The following is a 15,173-nucleotide window of genomic DNA, read 5'->3' as shown; positions in this document are numbered from 1 at the left end:
GAAGTTTTATTTTATATTTGTCTTATGAAATACTGAATTACCGTATAACTTTAGATGCTGTTTTGACATTAAACCCTTTGGAGCTGGGAGTTGGGATTTCCCAACATTAAACGTGAACACATTTCGAGAAGCTTTTAGCATCGGATTATCTGGACACTCACACCTAATGTGAGTGTTGTGACTAAGTGAACTTGTGGCAGAAGACCAAGCTTTAAGGGATTGTGGACTTTGCAGATCCTGACGCACTATGTTGTGTGAGTAGTGTATAATTTTACAAACTAAACAAACTGTGTATTTCAATAGAGGAGGGCTTTTTGTGTTTTAAATGTAGCTCTTTTAGAAAACGGTGAAAAGGATGAAGAGGATATGTCTCTGGATTCAGGGGACGAAATCTCACACATAGAAGTATTCAGCAGTTTTCATTCAGAAATATTGGCGAGAGAGACCAAAGGATCAAGTGGAACAGATCAAAAAAACAATAATCAAATTGAATTGCAGTCATCTCTTGACGTGCAAAACAGTTTATTAGAAGATAAAACTTCCCATATTGATTGTGAAGAGAGAGCTCCTATTGATAGAGTATGCTCTGAAGGAGAAAACAGCAATTCAGCAGAACAAGATTCATATAGCAACGTTCAGGCTTATCAAAGTCAATTAGAAATGTCCCGCCAGTTTAGTCACTTTAATGTTCTCACTCATCAGACGTTTCTGGGGACACCATATGCCCTTGCATCAACTCAGTCTCAAGAAAATGAAAATTACTTTTTATCTGCTTACAAAAACTTGGATATAGAGAAATCTTCATTAAGTTAAGGATGTGTCCAAAGATAAATTACAATAACTCAAAAAAAAAAAAAAAAAGGCTGTGGACTTTTTCCAGTTTCTGAAAAGTGAATTGATGTTTTTCAAGTTTCCTAACTTAAGACATTTTTTCTTTCCCATATACTTAAATCATGATGACCTGTAACATTTGAAGCATCTGAAAATTGAAATAAATACCTTTTTTGGACATACTGTAATCAAATTATCTCATGTTGGCACCTTCCAGTTTCACATTTGTTACCTGTACTTGGGCTTCAAATTGAAGTCTGTTTTATATGTAAAATTTGATGTTTATAAAAGAATGGTAAATAGAAATGATTTTCTTTAATGTCAGATGATAACTGCTGAAATGTCAATTATTTATTTTGATTAAAGCTTTTGTATAGTGTTTTTACACAGGTATAAGCCAGCAGTGTCAATATTTACAGGATTTTGGCTCAGTACCTCAAGCTATATCTAACAGTGCAATTGCAATTTAGCAAACCTATGTCTACAATACCAAGTAGCATTTTCTCAATGTTCAGGTTTAGCTGTGTAAAAATTTAGCTTCATGTACGTTTTTGTCAGCCTTTTGAGATCCTTGGTAAATACTGTCGTGTGATCTATAGTCAAATGAACTTTTTAAGATGGAGTTTCTGTTTTCAATGGTATTGGATAAATTTGGAACTAGTTACGTACCTTAGTGCTGTACTAAATCTATACAAAAACTGCATGGTGGAGATAAATCTCAAGCCCTTCTATAACTTACATATCACTTGCTTACTGTTAATATTGTGACAACTGGGGCATCTCCACTTTTAATACAATGAAAACAAAATTTATAGAAAAGAAAAAACAGGATTCTGAAATGAATTTGAGTGCTCTGAGTAAGAGTTTAGCTCGGTGTGTTAATAATAGTACTTCTCACGCCCTCAACACTGCTGACAGGTCAGAGGTCTCTAGACTCTCTAGTATGGTAAGTAGAAAGTAAGTTTACGTCTTAGTATGACAGAGATCATTTTTTTACAGAGATCATTTTTTTAAAACTATAAATTGTTTTATTGTCTTTAAAAAATACAGCATTTTCTTACATAATGTGAAGTTTTTCATTGGGTGCTTGGAAAATGCAGTTGAGTGGTGAGCATATTTAAAATGAAGAACTAAAATTATCTTCTTGGTTTGCAGTTAAGGGTATGAGATTCGTTTCCAGCTCCTTTTGTTTCTGGAGAAGACCCTGCAATCACATTGATAGTTAGTGAAGGTGTGATAGCCAACTTAAATACATGGTAGGGAAAAATTATTGGCTCAGGATAGAATTGTTATTGGACATAGCTCAAGTTTCATCTTTTTTAGTAATTTTTGTAGTGGTCCCTCCTCCTTTGGTTGTTACCTAGCTAGAGTATTTTCTACTATATAAGCAACGTGGATGATTTCTTTCAAAATCATGAGAAGTGTGTCAGTGAGAGTCTTAGCTCTGCTGAAACAGTGTAAGGGTTTTATGGTGAAGTGTGCCTATCACACTTCTCTTGTTCCTTTGTGTGAGTTACCAAGGTTGAGTAATGTGCTCAAGCTATATGTAACCAGAGGTAGCACTTAAAGGATACAAGTAAATGGGTTAGTTTTCTAGTTTTAGGAAGAACAATAAAGGGTAAGCGACACGAGACAAATTCTTCTCAAATACAGTGTAATAAGCCCCCGGGTAGGTTTCAAATGTTACTGGATTTTATTTTTGCTTGTATAAAAACTTGGAGAAGTGTCTGGTGAATAGTTCCGTGTATATAATTTCATTCTTGGAACTAAACTTACGAAGAATGGACCATATTGGTTAAAATTCACTAAAGCATAATTGTATATTTGTTTCTTTGTTGTTTTAGCACTTTATTGTGTTTTGATGTTTAAATGTACATATTTTTAAATAAAAACTGTCTTAATATCCAAACTGTATTGGGACTTTTGTTCTTAGGATACAAACATATAGAGAGAACAAACATCTAAATAGATACTTATACTTGGTTAAAAGTTCATACCTGTCTTAATTCTGAAAGCCCCTTAAGGATAGCTTGCTGTCGATCCCTGTTTTTCACCAATTTAGGATTAAGAAGTGGATCCCTGGTATGGTCAGAGTTAAATAGCTCTTGTTGTTGGTCACAGTCTAAAGGACAGATGAGGTTTAAAATTGTCAAGCAAATTACTAATAGTTAGCAGTAATGTCTTAAACTTTTAATAGGCTTAGTGAACTCCCAACCCTACATGTTTCAGCATTTTTTTTTGTTTGTTTTGATACAGTTTCTCGAATTCATGGAGATCTGCCTGCCTCTGCCTGCCAAGTGCTAGTTCTAAGATTAAAGGCGTGCACCACCACTGTCTGGCCTTATATTAGGTTAGTATGTGTGTACATACTGGCTACGGAGGCTGAAAGCCTGGTGTTGGAGTTAAGTGGCACTGTAACACCTAATGTGGGTACTGGGAACCAAACTTCTGAAAGAGCAAGTCACTCTATCATTGAACCATCTGTCTAGCCCACATCTTCAATTTTTGTAGTAACGCTACTTAACTTACCATGAGATTTTTGGTATTGGTTCTCTTGGGTTGATGGCCTAGACAAAGGTGCGTCCGGATCAAGATAATAGATCTCATTTGTTCGAACATAGGGAATGAAGTGAGTTGTCTCAGACATCTCCTCTGATAACTGAGTTTGACCGTCTCCTAAGGCCAGGTTCTCTTTTTCATAGTCACTATTTTTTAATGGCGAGTGTACTGAATCAGTCTGAGTTTGCTGAGTTCTACTCTTTATTGCTGATAACTGGAACCTATTTAAAACAAAAACCCAAACTTTAATAAGAAATTACATGTTTTAGAACTAGAGTCATAAATGGTTGTGGGCCACCAAGTGGACATTGAGAACTGAATCCATGTCAGTGCTCTTAACTGCGGAGCCATCTCTCTGGTCCCTAGAAATGGCATGTTTTAGACACATCTAATCACATTGCAATTCATTCAAGATGTGTTTGGTCTACCTTAAGGAATACTATGGATATCAACCTAAGATCTGTAATTTTTCATAAAACAAGACCATATGGGGCATTTCCCATAAAGCTGTGCCCGTGCTATCTGAACTGAAGTCCCTGTTAGAGCTGTACTGTGAAACGAGTCTAAACCAGGTCTGGTCTGTGCATAGCAAAGGGTCACTACAAACCTCCCACCTAATAACTGCATTTTGTTTGTGTGTTTGTTTGCTTTTTACTGTTTTTAACTAATTCGTTTCCTTATCGGATTTATCCAGGCTGAATGCTTATTTCATAGACATGGAAAAAAATCAAACCTGTTTAGGTCCACTTCAGCTAAAAACAACAACAAAAAAAACCTCTATATATTAAATCAAATGAAAAGCCAGCCACACCTCTTTCCTACTACTGCCTTCATCTGCACATGGAACTGTCATCCAGATTTTGAATGGGTATTTTGTTTTGCACACAAGAAGCACTAAGTAGCTAAGGAAGTAATATACATACCATTCTTTAATATCTGAAGTTTTCAGAGGTTCTTCTGCCTAAAAGATGGATAACACAAGCAAACACGAAGTAAGAGTGACATCTTTCCATGTCCCTAGATACTTAGAACATTGTGTATGTACATGGCACGCGTGTGTCAGTGTCTGCACGGAAGGCAGAAGACAAAACTGCATCTGTCCTAGAAACACAGGCCATCAGGCTCTGAGGCAGGTATTCTGCTGAGCTTCCTCACTGACTTCTCAGACATGCTTAAATCATCTAATTAATACTGTATAGGATACAGTATAGTTCCAGGACCAGTAATTAATTCCTTTCTACATCAGCTGTATGGATTTTATTGTTTTAATGAAATCACAGTATTCTAATTATCTCACAAAGACTGCATACAGCTACTTTAAGGAAGGCACTCAAACACTTCATCAGCCCAAAACTACACACCACAGTGAACTTCTAAGTTAGAATGACCATTCTGGAGCTTTGCTAAGTTTTTTGGATTTTTTTTTTCTTCCTGAGAAGGGTCTCTAGGATTTCCTATGTAGACCAGGCTGGCTTCAGACCCTCTTGGTTATCTCGAGAGTGCTGGGATTAAAGAAATACCCGGCTCTGTTTAGGTCTTAAACTCACTACCATGCTTTTATTCACTTGTCTGTCAAAAAAGATAAATTAGCTTTTTATCTTTCAGGATTCATGTATCCTGCCTACATTTCATTCTTTAGTCGCCTATTATTTTTTGGTCCCCTAACGTATATTTGCTTGTTAAATTATAAGCTTTTGTTTGTTTGTTTTTTGTTTTGTTTTGCTTTTTTCAAGATACGGTTGAATTTTCTTTACATCTGAATACTACTTCATTTATGTATTATGACAGTTTTGTATACATTAGAATAAAGAAGCATTCATCTGAGTAAAGATTATTTGGCTTTTGGTGTTAGTCTCTAATACAGCTACTCAGTGCAGGTATTATACAACAGTCGGCTACTTCACATAACAAGCACAGATGTCTTCCTTTGACCACCGGTGTAATTTTCTGTAACCTATTAGATGAATCACAGCCTTCTGAATGCATGGATTTAGGTAACTACTTTGAATTCAGAAACATCAATACATACTTAGTAATGAAATAAAAACCTTACCTTTTTGATTAGCTGCAACCTGTTCTCTGACTCAGTTTCTCGATGAGATGGTGCAAGAACTTGTGGGGAAGGGCCTCTATTTTGGGAGAGGTTCTCAGGGTTGTTTCTCTCTAGTAAGTGAAGCAGCTCCATCTGCCTTCTTAACTTTTTTTCTTCTTTCTCCTTTTGGAGATGGATGGGGTACCTTGCTGATGCAGGGACATACCTTTTCAGAGGCTTGTTTATATTCCAAGCAGGCTTTTTAGGACATTTCTTCATACTATGTTTTGTTTGTTTCTCTGTTCTTCTGTACTGATTACACTGGCCATTATGCCAGCTGGTTTCTTTGTCTAAATTAGTGCCTTTAGCAATACTTAGTTCTTGCTTGTCTTTTTTAGTGCTAGTATGTCCATTAAACTCTGTAGAAATCTCTGGAGAAGAAAAGTTTTTAGTGCCCCTTTCTGTTAATGATCCACAGTGTTGTAGCTCATTGATGAAAATTCCCAAATTTAAGTCATCTAGATAAAAATTCCAAATGATTAACTTTAAATAAAACATATGGTGGAAATACACTTTTTTTTCTCAAAGATACGTAATGACTCTGTCTTTATTAGTCACATTTATTTATTTAGTGCGGTGGATCATGCCACATGTCACACACATGGGAGTCAAAGGACATCTTACAGAAGTCGGTTTCTTCTGCCATGTGAATTCCAAGGATGGAATTCGGGTCCTCAGCCTTGGTGGCAATCACCTTTACCTGTTGTGCCATTCTTCCATCCGTAAGAATTTATCCTCCAAATAAAACTATCCATTAAAGAACTGCTAATTATCCCCTTTAAAAGAAGCTGGTAACTACTATTCAGCTTTGATATTCTAGAAACTAGCCCTCATAACCAGCCCTGTGCTACACACCTGTCATTCCGGCAGAAAGGAAGCAAAGGCAAGAGGACTGGAGCGAGCTCCGCTAGCTTGGTCTACAGAGTTCCAGGCTATTCAAAAAAAATATAAAAGTAACAGATAGGCTTATTCAAATAGTATAAAACTCTGAATTTATAACCATGTTGAACACATTGCAGAATTTCTTTATGCTTATTCCACTGCATAAAACTGGCTTAATTTTGTTTATCTGCATACACACTTAGGTTGGGAGCAACCTCAAGAATGCTGCTGTGACTCCAAGTTTCTATTATTTGAGGAAGACCTGGAATTTTTCTGTGTTTTGTTTTAATTATTTTAGGTGTAAACCCCAAAATGGAATTGTTAAGTTTTTTGAGCAACTGCTGTACTGTTTTCTACAGCAGGTACAGCATTCAACCTCACCATTAACAAAGCAGTTTTAAGAATGCATTTGAGTGGCACCACAGATACCAAATGCCCTACACCAGTTCTCACCATACTGTAATATGAACTCTGGCTAGTCTGGTGTGCTGAGATAATCACAAGTAACTGGCAGAAAATAGTGATGTGGTTATGTCTGTTTCCTTCAGAAATGGGGGGGGGTGCTCTTGAGCCCCAAGAGTTAAACAAAAGGACACATGTCTAAGAAAAATCTTGAAGATTCTTGAGGGACCCCCCCATCCAGCACTATTAAAAAAAAAAAAGCCTTGCTAGAGGAGATTCTGCCCAGCAGAACTACATTGGAAAGTCTTACTGTGGTGCTGTCTGCAAGCTGTGCAGAACTCCAGGTTGCAGCTTTCAGGGTGGGCTCTTAGGTGATGTAGCTGCTTTGGAGTTATCCCTGATCCTCAGTAGTAACCCCTCCTGTTAGTAACCCCAATAAAACTACCTAGTTCACCAGTGGGACATTGGTGCAGCTGTCACTCTGCTCTCTGGGCTTCCTTTCTGGGGTGAGATGTTACATCTCCCCTGGAAAAGAATCAAAGATGCCTCTGCAGAACTTAAAAACTTCCAAACCTAGGAGCTGGCGGAAGAACTGGTCTGGCAGGTTAAGAGCAGTACTTCCTTTGAAGTTTGCTTCCCAGCACCTATCTACCTATCTACCAGGAAATTGGACACTGTCTTCTGGTTTCCATGGGCACTGTATTCATTTACACTCACCTATCCACCCCTATACATATATACTAAATTAAAAATCTTTTAAAATATTCAGGAGTGTCTTTAAAATTTAAAACCAACACATCACAAAATACATGCATTATCAGTCAGTCACTGGGGTAATGCAGATTAGAATCCAAGATTTCCAAGGACATGGAGAGATAAGAACACTTCTACATTGCTAAGAGAGATGCTTTGGATGATAGTTCAGCGGCTCCCCAATACCTATCACATAACTCAGAAATTCTAACTCTTTCCTAAGAGAACAAAACATCTACAGAAAAAGTAGAAATAGCTGAAATGGCCACAGATAGAATATCCAGTATAATTCACACAGGGAAGTCTAAGGAATAAATGGAATTGTGTCATAATAAGATCTACAACATAGATAAACCCGCATATCATGCTGGAAGTCAGTAAGCCAGAAACAAAAGACCACTTTAACAGCATAATTCTGGTTACATGAAAAGTACAGAACAGTTAGAATGTTCTAGGACGGTGAGCTGGAGAGAGTAGAAGGGCCACTTATTTGTGAGTTACTGAGTACTGAGCTCATTTCCAGTGTGCATACACTAAAACGGGTGAGATTAGCATGGCCCCTGTGCAAGGAGGACGTGCAAATTGGTGATGTATTCTGTATTTTTAAAAAGCATCTTTCATAGAAAATAAATCTGAGTACTGAAAAGGTTATAAAACTGATGGTAACTGCACAAGTATGAAGAAGATGTTAAAGAACATCAGACATCTGGACATGGTGCACACCTTTAATTAGAGCTTAGAAGGGAGAGGCAGGAAGATTTCTGAGAGTTCCAGACCAGCCTGGTCTACATAGTGAGTTCCTATGCAAATTTCTAGGTAGAAATTTGATCAAGCGCTTGCCTAGCATGCACTATATTCTGGGCTCAATCCCCAGGGGCACAGTGCTACATGCCTGTAATCCCAGTGTTCCACATGTGGGGGCAGGAATATTAGTTCTTGGTCACCCTTGGCTACAAGACACCTCATTGCAAAGATGTCTTTACTTTAAATGTGAAACAGAACAATAAAGCTCTCCATGAATACCTGTCTGCACGCCAATGTCCGTCCTGGGAGAGTTTGTGGAAGGGGTAGCTGCACGGGTTTCTTCAGCAGCCTCCTCAGCATCTCTTCCTGAACTGGAAATGGTAGTGGACGCCTTATAATCCACTATTGCTGTGTTAAATGGCAATGAGAAACAGACCTTAAAATGACACGCAGAGTACTACCACTCCAGCTGCTGACGGTGTCTGCCTAGCACAAAAGGCCCTGGGAAAGTAGAGCAGCAGTCAAAGACTTTACCCAATTGTCATAAACTGTAGTCAAATTTTTGAAAGGCTAGTCTTACAGTGTAGCCTAAATTTATTATTAAAAGTTACCTATATTCTTGGACCTTGCTGAATTTAAAAATCTAAGGATGGAAAAGTGCACATTTTACCTATGTCAGGATTACTGTGAAAATTTCTATGAAAAAGATTGCAACATGTACTGTTTTAGGGCAGTTTTCTCAAGGTGGTTGAGCGAAAAGCTTCCATTCCTTTAAAAATATTTAATTAATGTGTGTTTTTAAGGATTTAAAGTAGACAAGTATTTAAAATCATCCTCAGAACCAAAACTATCAATAAAATTCCAATTAGTCACTTACCGCCAAGATTCTTAATCAGCCTGGATGTGTCATGTCCTTTCTGAGTCAGTTCTCGGATCCTCTGCTCCTGCTTCAGTCTCTGCGCCAACTCCTGAGCGCGCTGCATGGTGTGGAACAGCTGGTTTGTCTTTAGAGTCATGATTTCCTAGCAAGATTAACGTATCCAGTAAAAGAGTTAGCAAGCACATTCAGTGACGTGACTGGTCACATTCAGTACAAACACTCAAGCTTCCCCGACAGAGCGGGTGCTGGGATAGGTATCAGCTGAGGAACAGTCATTAGGGCCTGCTAGCGATTATAATTCTAACATGCCTGTTCTTGCTATTAGACAGGAACTCCAAACGTTGAATTACAGGTGTGTACCCCCACTATGCCATCTGTCTCAGCCTAGTCCATGAAACTGGGGTGCAAACCATACCTTTCCACATCCTACTTTTGAAAGGTACAAAGTAGAAACTGGCAAGAAAGTGCAGACCTGGTGTTTTTACCACTGACAACTGAAACAGCACCGGATGCTCTCTCTGCTCTTCTGTCCGGTCAGCTCAGACACAGCACTGGACTACCCTACCTACTCAGCCCAATGGAAGCCTCTAACACAGTCAGGAATTTCTTCAGCAATCCCAGCCAATCATTGCTCTTTTTTAATATCTAGAATCATTATTACTTTTGATTTATTTAGGGGTGAGGAGGTGCTAATGTTTGTACCACAGTGTGTATATGGAGGTCATAAGTCAGCTTTCCAAATCCTTTCTTGGGACATGTGTTCCAGGTACTGGTGGTGAACACGCCTTACCTGCTGAGCCGGGCTCTATGTATCTGCTATCCAGATAATAATGAAGCTTGGTGCTGCGCTCACCCTGAGCACCTCCCATTAACATGCCAGCATGCAGCATCTGAGACGTGGACCATATGAGGAGCGCGACCCTGCCAGGCCTCCCTTTCCTTAGCTGTAATGTTTCCACATGTAGCTGTACAATTCAAAATGTGCAGACCTCCAGCCTCTTCCTTACGTCCACAATACAAGTACCTACTTCTTTCTGTTTCTGCTTCAGAATGTCCTCTTCGTATTGCCTCTGCATCTCCTCCCGTTCCCGAGCCAAGCGCTGCTCCTCTTCCTGCTCTTCCTTCTTTCTCTGTTCTTCTTCCTGTTGCTTCTTCCTGCGGTTCTCTTCTACCTGAGCCATGATTGCTTTCTAGTCAGAAGTAATTACAAGTTACTCTCACAAACAAAAATTTATATAGCGCTGGCTTTGATGATAATATAATTTATCAGTTAGACACACAATGGAGGGTGGGGATAATTGTGCTTCCTAGCATGTGTATCACAAAAGAGAATCAACTAAAGGAATTACCTCACTACTTGCCACACTGACTAATAAATGGGAGATACTCTCAGCTTTGTACTGTGATCAAAAAAGAAAATTAACTGGGCAAATTACTCACAAAACATTCACAAGAATTGCTGAGCCTGGGCACAGCGGTGCACGCTGAGTGCCATCTGCACTGGGCACAGAGTGTAGAGATATGTCATCTGTATTTTAATAAATGAAGCTTATTCATTTATTAAACACAGCCCCACTGGTCAGCCATACAGACCAGGCAGTGGTGACACACACCTTTAATCCCAGTAGCCACACTAGTTGCCATAGAAACTGAGTGGTGCCTGTGTTTAATCCCAGCCCTAGAAAGGATTTTAAAATGAGAGGAGACAGCTCTCAGGCACAGTCTCATTCTGAGATTCTTAGAGGCAGGATCGCCATTTTCAGACCAAGGTCAAGGTAAGAGCCAGTGCCTGGTTGCTTTGCTTTTCTGACCTTCAGATTTAACTCCAATTTCTCTCTCTGAGTTTTTATTAATTGTGCTTCAACTGCATGCTGAATGTCTATCTGTGGCCCCTGCTACTCAGAAGACTAGGTAAGAAAATGTTTGAGCCACATCTGAGCAACATGGCTCATTTCAACATCAAACTCTTCAGAGAAAAGAGAACCACAAAACCTTAGATCATGAAATGTCTCTAACGTCAGCCTGAAAAGAGTTTTAATCTTAGCCTTATATTACCTACTGGATTGCTTAGTCAGACATCTACTTTGATTTTTTTTTTGGTATGTTTTCTTTCAAAGACCCAAATGGAACTCTGAGGGAGTAGCTAATATTTAATAATAGTTCAAAGTCATGTATACAACATACTCATTTAATAGATCCACCAGAAGGCAGGATGCATGACAATAATACTGTCTGGTCCTCAGCCCAAGCTTATTTCTAATAGTATACCAGTTGTGTTAAAAGACTCGATTTACAGCAGGATATAACTGAACCCAAGCTGAAAATCGGGATTTGGGAGGTGGAGATCAAGAATTCAAGACCAGCCTTGGCTAACATTCAAGCTTCTCTCGGGGAAAAAATACTCAGTTTTCCATTTACTTAAGTGTGTGCTGGCCATCTAAGGCAAAGAACACTGTTTTACAATGTGAGGCACAATACGCAAACACCAAAAGTGTGATACCTGATGCTCTAATTGTTTGTGCCGGCGTTTTTCCCGCTCCTCAATCTGTGCTGGGTCCAAGAGCGCAGTCATAGAACGGAGAAAGCTGTGAAACACACATTATTCATTCAGAATTGCCAGAAAGGTTAACCATTTTTTGCTTAAGCTACATCTTTAATCACTTCTATTTCAAAGAAAAATGCCAAGCTGAAACTACCTGACATAGTGAGTTCTAGTCAAATACACTTTCTGAAGACTAAAGGCTAGATGTCAACTTACTTTGTTTTCTGACTGTATGACACAGTCATATCCGTGACAGGTTTGGCTCTCTGTTCTTCTGAAGGGTCCAGCTGGATGGCAAGTGGAGGTGTGTAAACACTGTGGCCATCAGCCAGCTCCTGAGTGTCAGGAGAGACACAACAGGACTCCAGGGGTTGGTGCGTCCGCTGACAGGCCAGCCGAGATTGAGAGCCAGCATGGCTCGTTAAGGAATCAAAGTGCACTGCCCATCTGTCATGTTCCTCGCCCTGATAGTGACAAAAGAGAAACACCCAGAACCTTTTCAACTGCTCCCGTACAAAATTCGAAACGACAAACAGTGGCGGCTGGAGAGAGAGCTGCTCTTCCAAGAAGAGATCTGGCTTTCGTTCCCAGCACCTGCCTGGCAGCTGGCAATTGCCAGTTACTCTAGTTCCAGGGGACCCTAACTCTCATCTGGCCTCCTTGGCCACTATACACACGCGGGACAGACATATCTGCAGGCAGAGCACCTATTCAAATTTTTAAAAAAGTGAACAAAATCTCAAAAAGAAGTCAAGTAGTTTACGCATCATAAAAACTGACAAATTGTATTTTTTAATTCCTTATATAATTAGGTAACTATCTTGAGAATTTTTTTAAAAATTCATTTCTAAAGTTTATTTATTTATTTACTTTTATTCTGTGTGCATTGGTGTTTTGCCTGCAGGTAAGTCTGTGTGAAAGAGTCAAATCTTGGAGTTGTTAGCTGTCATGTGGGTGCTGGGACTTGAACCTGGGTCCTTTGGGAAAGCGGTCAGTGCCCCACACCACACTGAATACATTCTATGAAAGTTTCATAAGCATATTTAACTTGCCAAATCATTTCACAATATGCATAAGTTTGTAAGTACTTGGAATCTTACAAACTTCCTGAGTCACCTCCGAACGTATCATTTCCTTGGCTGGCCATCTACTTGTTTACTCAAGTCGGCAGCCCATTTCCCCTGCTGCTCCTGTCTGGCAGAGCTGCAAGGATACTCTAGCAGTCCTGCTTCCTAAGGAAGTCAGTCCGCGACAGGGTCATCTTAGCGGGGTATTCACTCAGATCTAACCCAGGAAGGCATTTTTCCCTGGGAGAAGCAATGCTGATAAGCAAAGAATCTGTTCATAGCACTAAGGAGACACACTCTGACCCTCAGAATTGCATATTAAACATTTTCTGGTAGACAGTGTAAAACATCTAGGTACACAGAAAGAAAATGTTGTATTTAATTGATTCTTCATTTAAAACAGCCTCTAAATTTGCAATTTTTGGAAAGAATATTCTGGCAACTGAGTAGATCTGCCAAGAATAAAAGCAGCACAGCAACGAACATTCCAGCCTGCTTCACACACTCGCCCGGTGATGTTCACAACAACTAACATTCCAGCCTGCTTCACACACACTCGCCCGGTGATGTTCACAACAACGAACATTCCAGCCTGCTTCACACACACTCGCCCGGTGATGTTCACAACAACTAACATTCCAGCCTGCTTCACACACACTCGCCCGGTGATGTTCACAACAACGAACATTCCAGCCTGCTTCACACACACTCGCCCGGTGATGTTCACAACAACGAACATTCCAGCCTGCTTCACACACACTCGCCCGGTGATGTTCACAACAACGAACATTCCAGCCTGCTTCACACACACTCGCCCGGTGATGTTCACAACAACGAACATTCCAGCCTGCTTCACACACACTCGCCCGGTGATGTTCACAACAACGAACATTCCAGCCTGCTTCACACACACTCGCCCGGTGATGTTCACAACAACGAACATTCCAGCCTGCTTCACACACACTCGCCCGGTGATGTTCACAACAACTAACATTCCAGCCTGCTTCACACACACTCGCCCGGTGATGTTCACAACAACGAACATTCCAGCCTGCTTCACACACACTCGCCCGGTGATGTTCACAGAGCCAGGAAATGGAGCCAGCTGCTGGCTGCTGGCTGCTGGGCAATGAAGTATGGACAGCTACACAACGAAATACAATTCAGCTGTTAAAGGAAAGAGAAAGAAATCTTGAATCATGGAACGTGCAGGTAAATGGACGAACTAGAAAACATGCTGACATCGAAAGACAAATGCTGAATAGCCTCGCCCACGGCTCCTAGTTCCAAGTCTTCAGATGTCTCAACCTGCATACCAGATACTTACGTTATGATCTGTAACAGTAGCAACAAAATAATTTTATGGTTGGGGGTCGCCAAAACATGAGGAACTGTATTAAAGGGTCAGAGCATTAGGAAGGTTGAGAACCACTGTCCTAGAGAAACTTCAGAAACCAGGAAAGAAAATGGGATGTGGGGTGGGGTAAGGGGTTCTCTAGTGAGAATGGCAGGAAGTACATAGGGAAAAGGGGAAGGGGCTTCTACTGAGGCGTAGGAGGAGGGAAAGCAATACGGAAGGAGATGGAGGAGGGATAAATAATAAGAATGACAGGAGTTATTTAATAATAATTAATAATAATTTAGTAATATTAAGTATTATTTTATGTTTACCTAAAATTATATCTAAGTGTATATGTATACAAATGTATATTTTAAATGAAATTACACCATTTGGGTCATTGTACCTCCACCAAGAACCACAGACTATCTAGCAAAACTCCTAAGCCAACCACGAGAAACCTTTCAAGTTGCTGGTCAGAAGAGTGCAAGAGGCTCCCAAAACAAGATAGGGTATTTCTAGTCAGTAAGTCCATCTTGCTGAAGACACCACATCCTTAGAGGGCCAGAGCATCCTTCCTGCAGACTAGCTGTCATAGCACAGGAGGTCAGGGAGGAAGCAACCAGTAGTCCCATCCAGCTGTGATGCCCAACAGTGACCAGCATACGGGACAACAGTGGCACTCATATCTTGGCAGTAATCAATGCTGTCTAACTGAACTCAAGGAAGGTCTGCTTAATAGGAGGGAAATCATGCTTGCTTCTGTAAACCTAGTCAGCTATAGTATGGCTAATGAGATTCTGGGCCTTGGGAAACCTACAACTATCAGTTCCCTAAACCAGTGTAATTCCTAGCTGTAATCTAAATACTTACCCTTATACCCACACGTAAATACAGACCTCACCTCTCATCAAAGAAGCTTCTTTTTGTAGCAGCAGCAGCAGCAGCAGCAAATCATTATAGAAAGACACGACTTGCCAAAGGCCCAGGTGATACTCTACAACACAAGACCTACTGATGTGGGAGTGATTTCTTATTAATAAAGAAACTGCCTAGGCCCCTTGATAGGCCAACCCTTAGGT

The 15,173-nt window shown here is 40.1% G+C and overlaps 2 protein-coding genes and 1 pseudogene across 6 annotated transcripts in view; 2 read left to right on the top strand and 1 right to left on the bottom strand.

Annotated features, from left to right (window-relative positions):
• The window catches only part of Tasor (transcription activation suppressor), a 53,449-nt gene extending 50,709 nt beyond the window's left edge, over positions 1 to 2,740 (top strand). The window contains exon 23 of the mRNA XM_050158196.1: positions 332 to 2,740. Within this exon, the coding sequence (XP_050014153.1) occupies positions 332 to 813 (482 nt within the window). The 3' untranslated portion in view covers positions 814 to 2,740. The remainder of the gene's footprint in view (positions 1 to 331) is intronic.
• Ccdc66 (coiled-coil domain containing 66) overlaps positions 1,888 to 15,173 on the bottom strand; it is a 33,795-nt gene continuing 20,509 nt past the window's right edge. For 4 of the 5 annotated variants that reach the window (XM_050158080.1, XM_050158083.1, XM_050158084.1 and 1 more), the window contains 10 exons: positions 11,902 to 12,149; positions 11,644 to 11,728; positions 10,172 to 10,333; positions 9,141 to 9,285; positions 8,543 to 8,671; positions 5,444 to 5,940; positions 4,314 to 4,351; positions 3,361 to 3,611; positions 2,829 to 2,953; positions 1,888 to 2,035 (listed from right to left, as the gene is read on the bottom strand). In XM_050158080.1, the coding sequence (XP_050014037.1) occupies positions 1,949 to 2,035; positions 2,829 to 2,953; positions 3,361 to 3,611; positions 4,314 to 4,351; positions 5,444 to 5,940; positions 8,543 to 8,671; positions 9,141 to 9,285; positions 10,172 to 10,333; positions 11,644 to 11,728; positions 11,902 to 12,149 (1,767 nt within the window). In that variant the 3' untranslated portion in view covers positions 1,888 to 1,948. The remainder of the gene's footprint in view (positions 2,036 to 2,828; positions 2,954 to 3,360; positions 3,612 to 4,313; positions 4,352 to 5,443; positions 5,941 to 8,542; positions 8,672 to 9,140; positions 9,286 to 10,171; positions 10,334 to 11,643; positions 11,729 to 11,901; positions 12,150 to 15,173) is intronic. The other variant, XM_050158082.1, reaches the window with a different exon arrangement.
• LOC126511229 (uncharacterized) lies at positions 8,031 to 8,124 on the top strand (annotated as a pseudogene).

This window comes from Alexandromys fortis, unplaced genomic scaffold (genome assembly GCF_014885135.2).
Source record: "Alexandromys fortis isolate MF-2015 unplaced genomic scaffold, M_Fortis_MF-2015_v1.1 scaffold_106, whole genome shotgun sequence".
In the NCBI taxonomy this organism is placed as follows: domain Eukaryota; kingdom Metazoa; phylum Chordata; class Mammalia; order Rodentia; family Cricetidae; genus Alexandromys; species Alexandromys fortis.
This window is presented reverse-complemented; position numbering and strand designations above follow the sequence as displayed.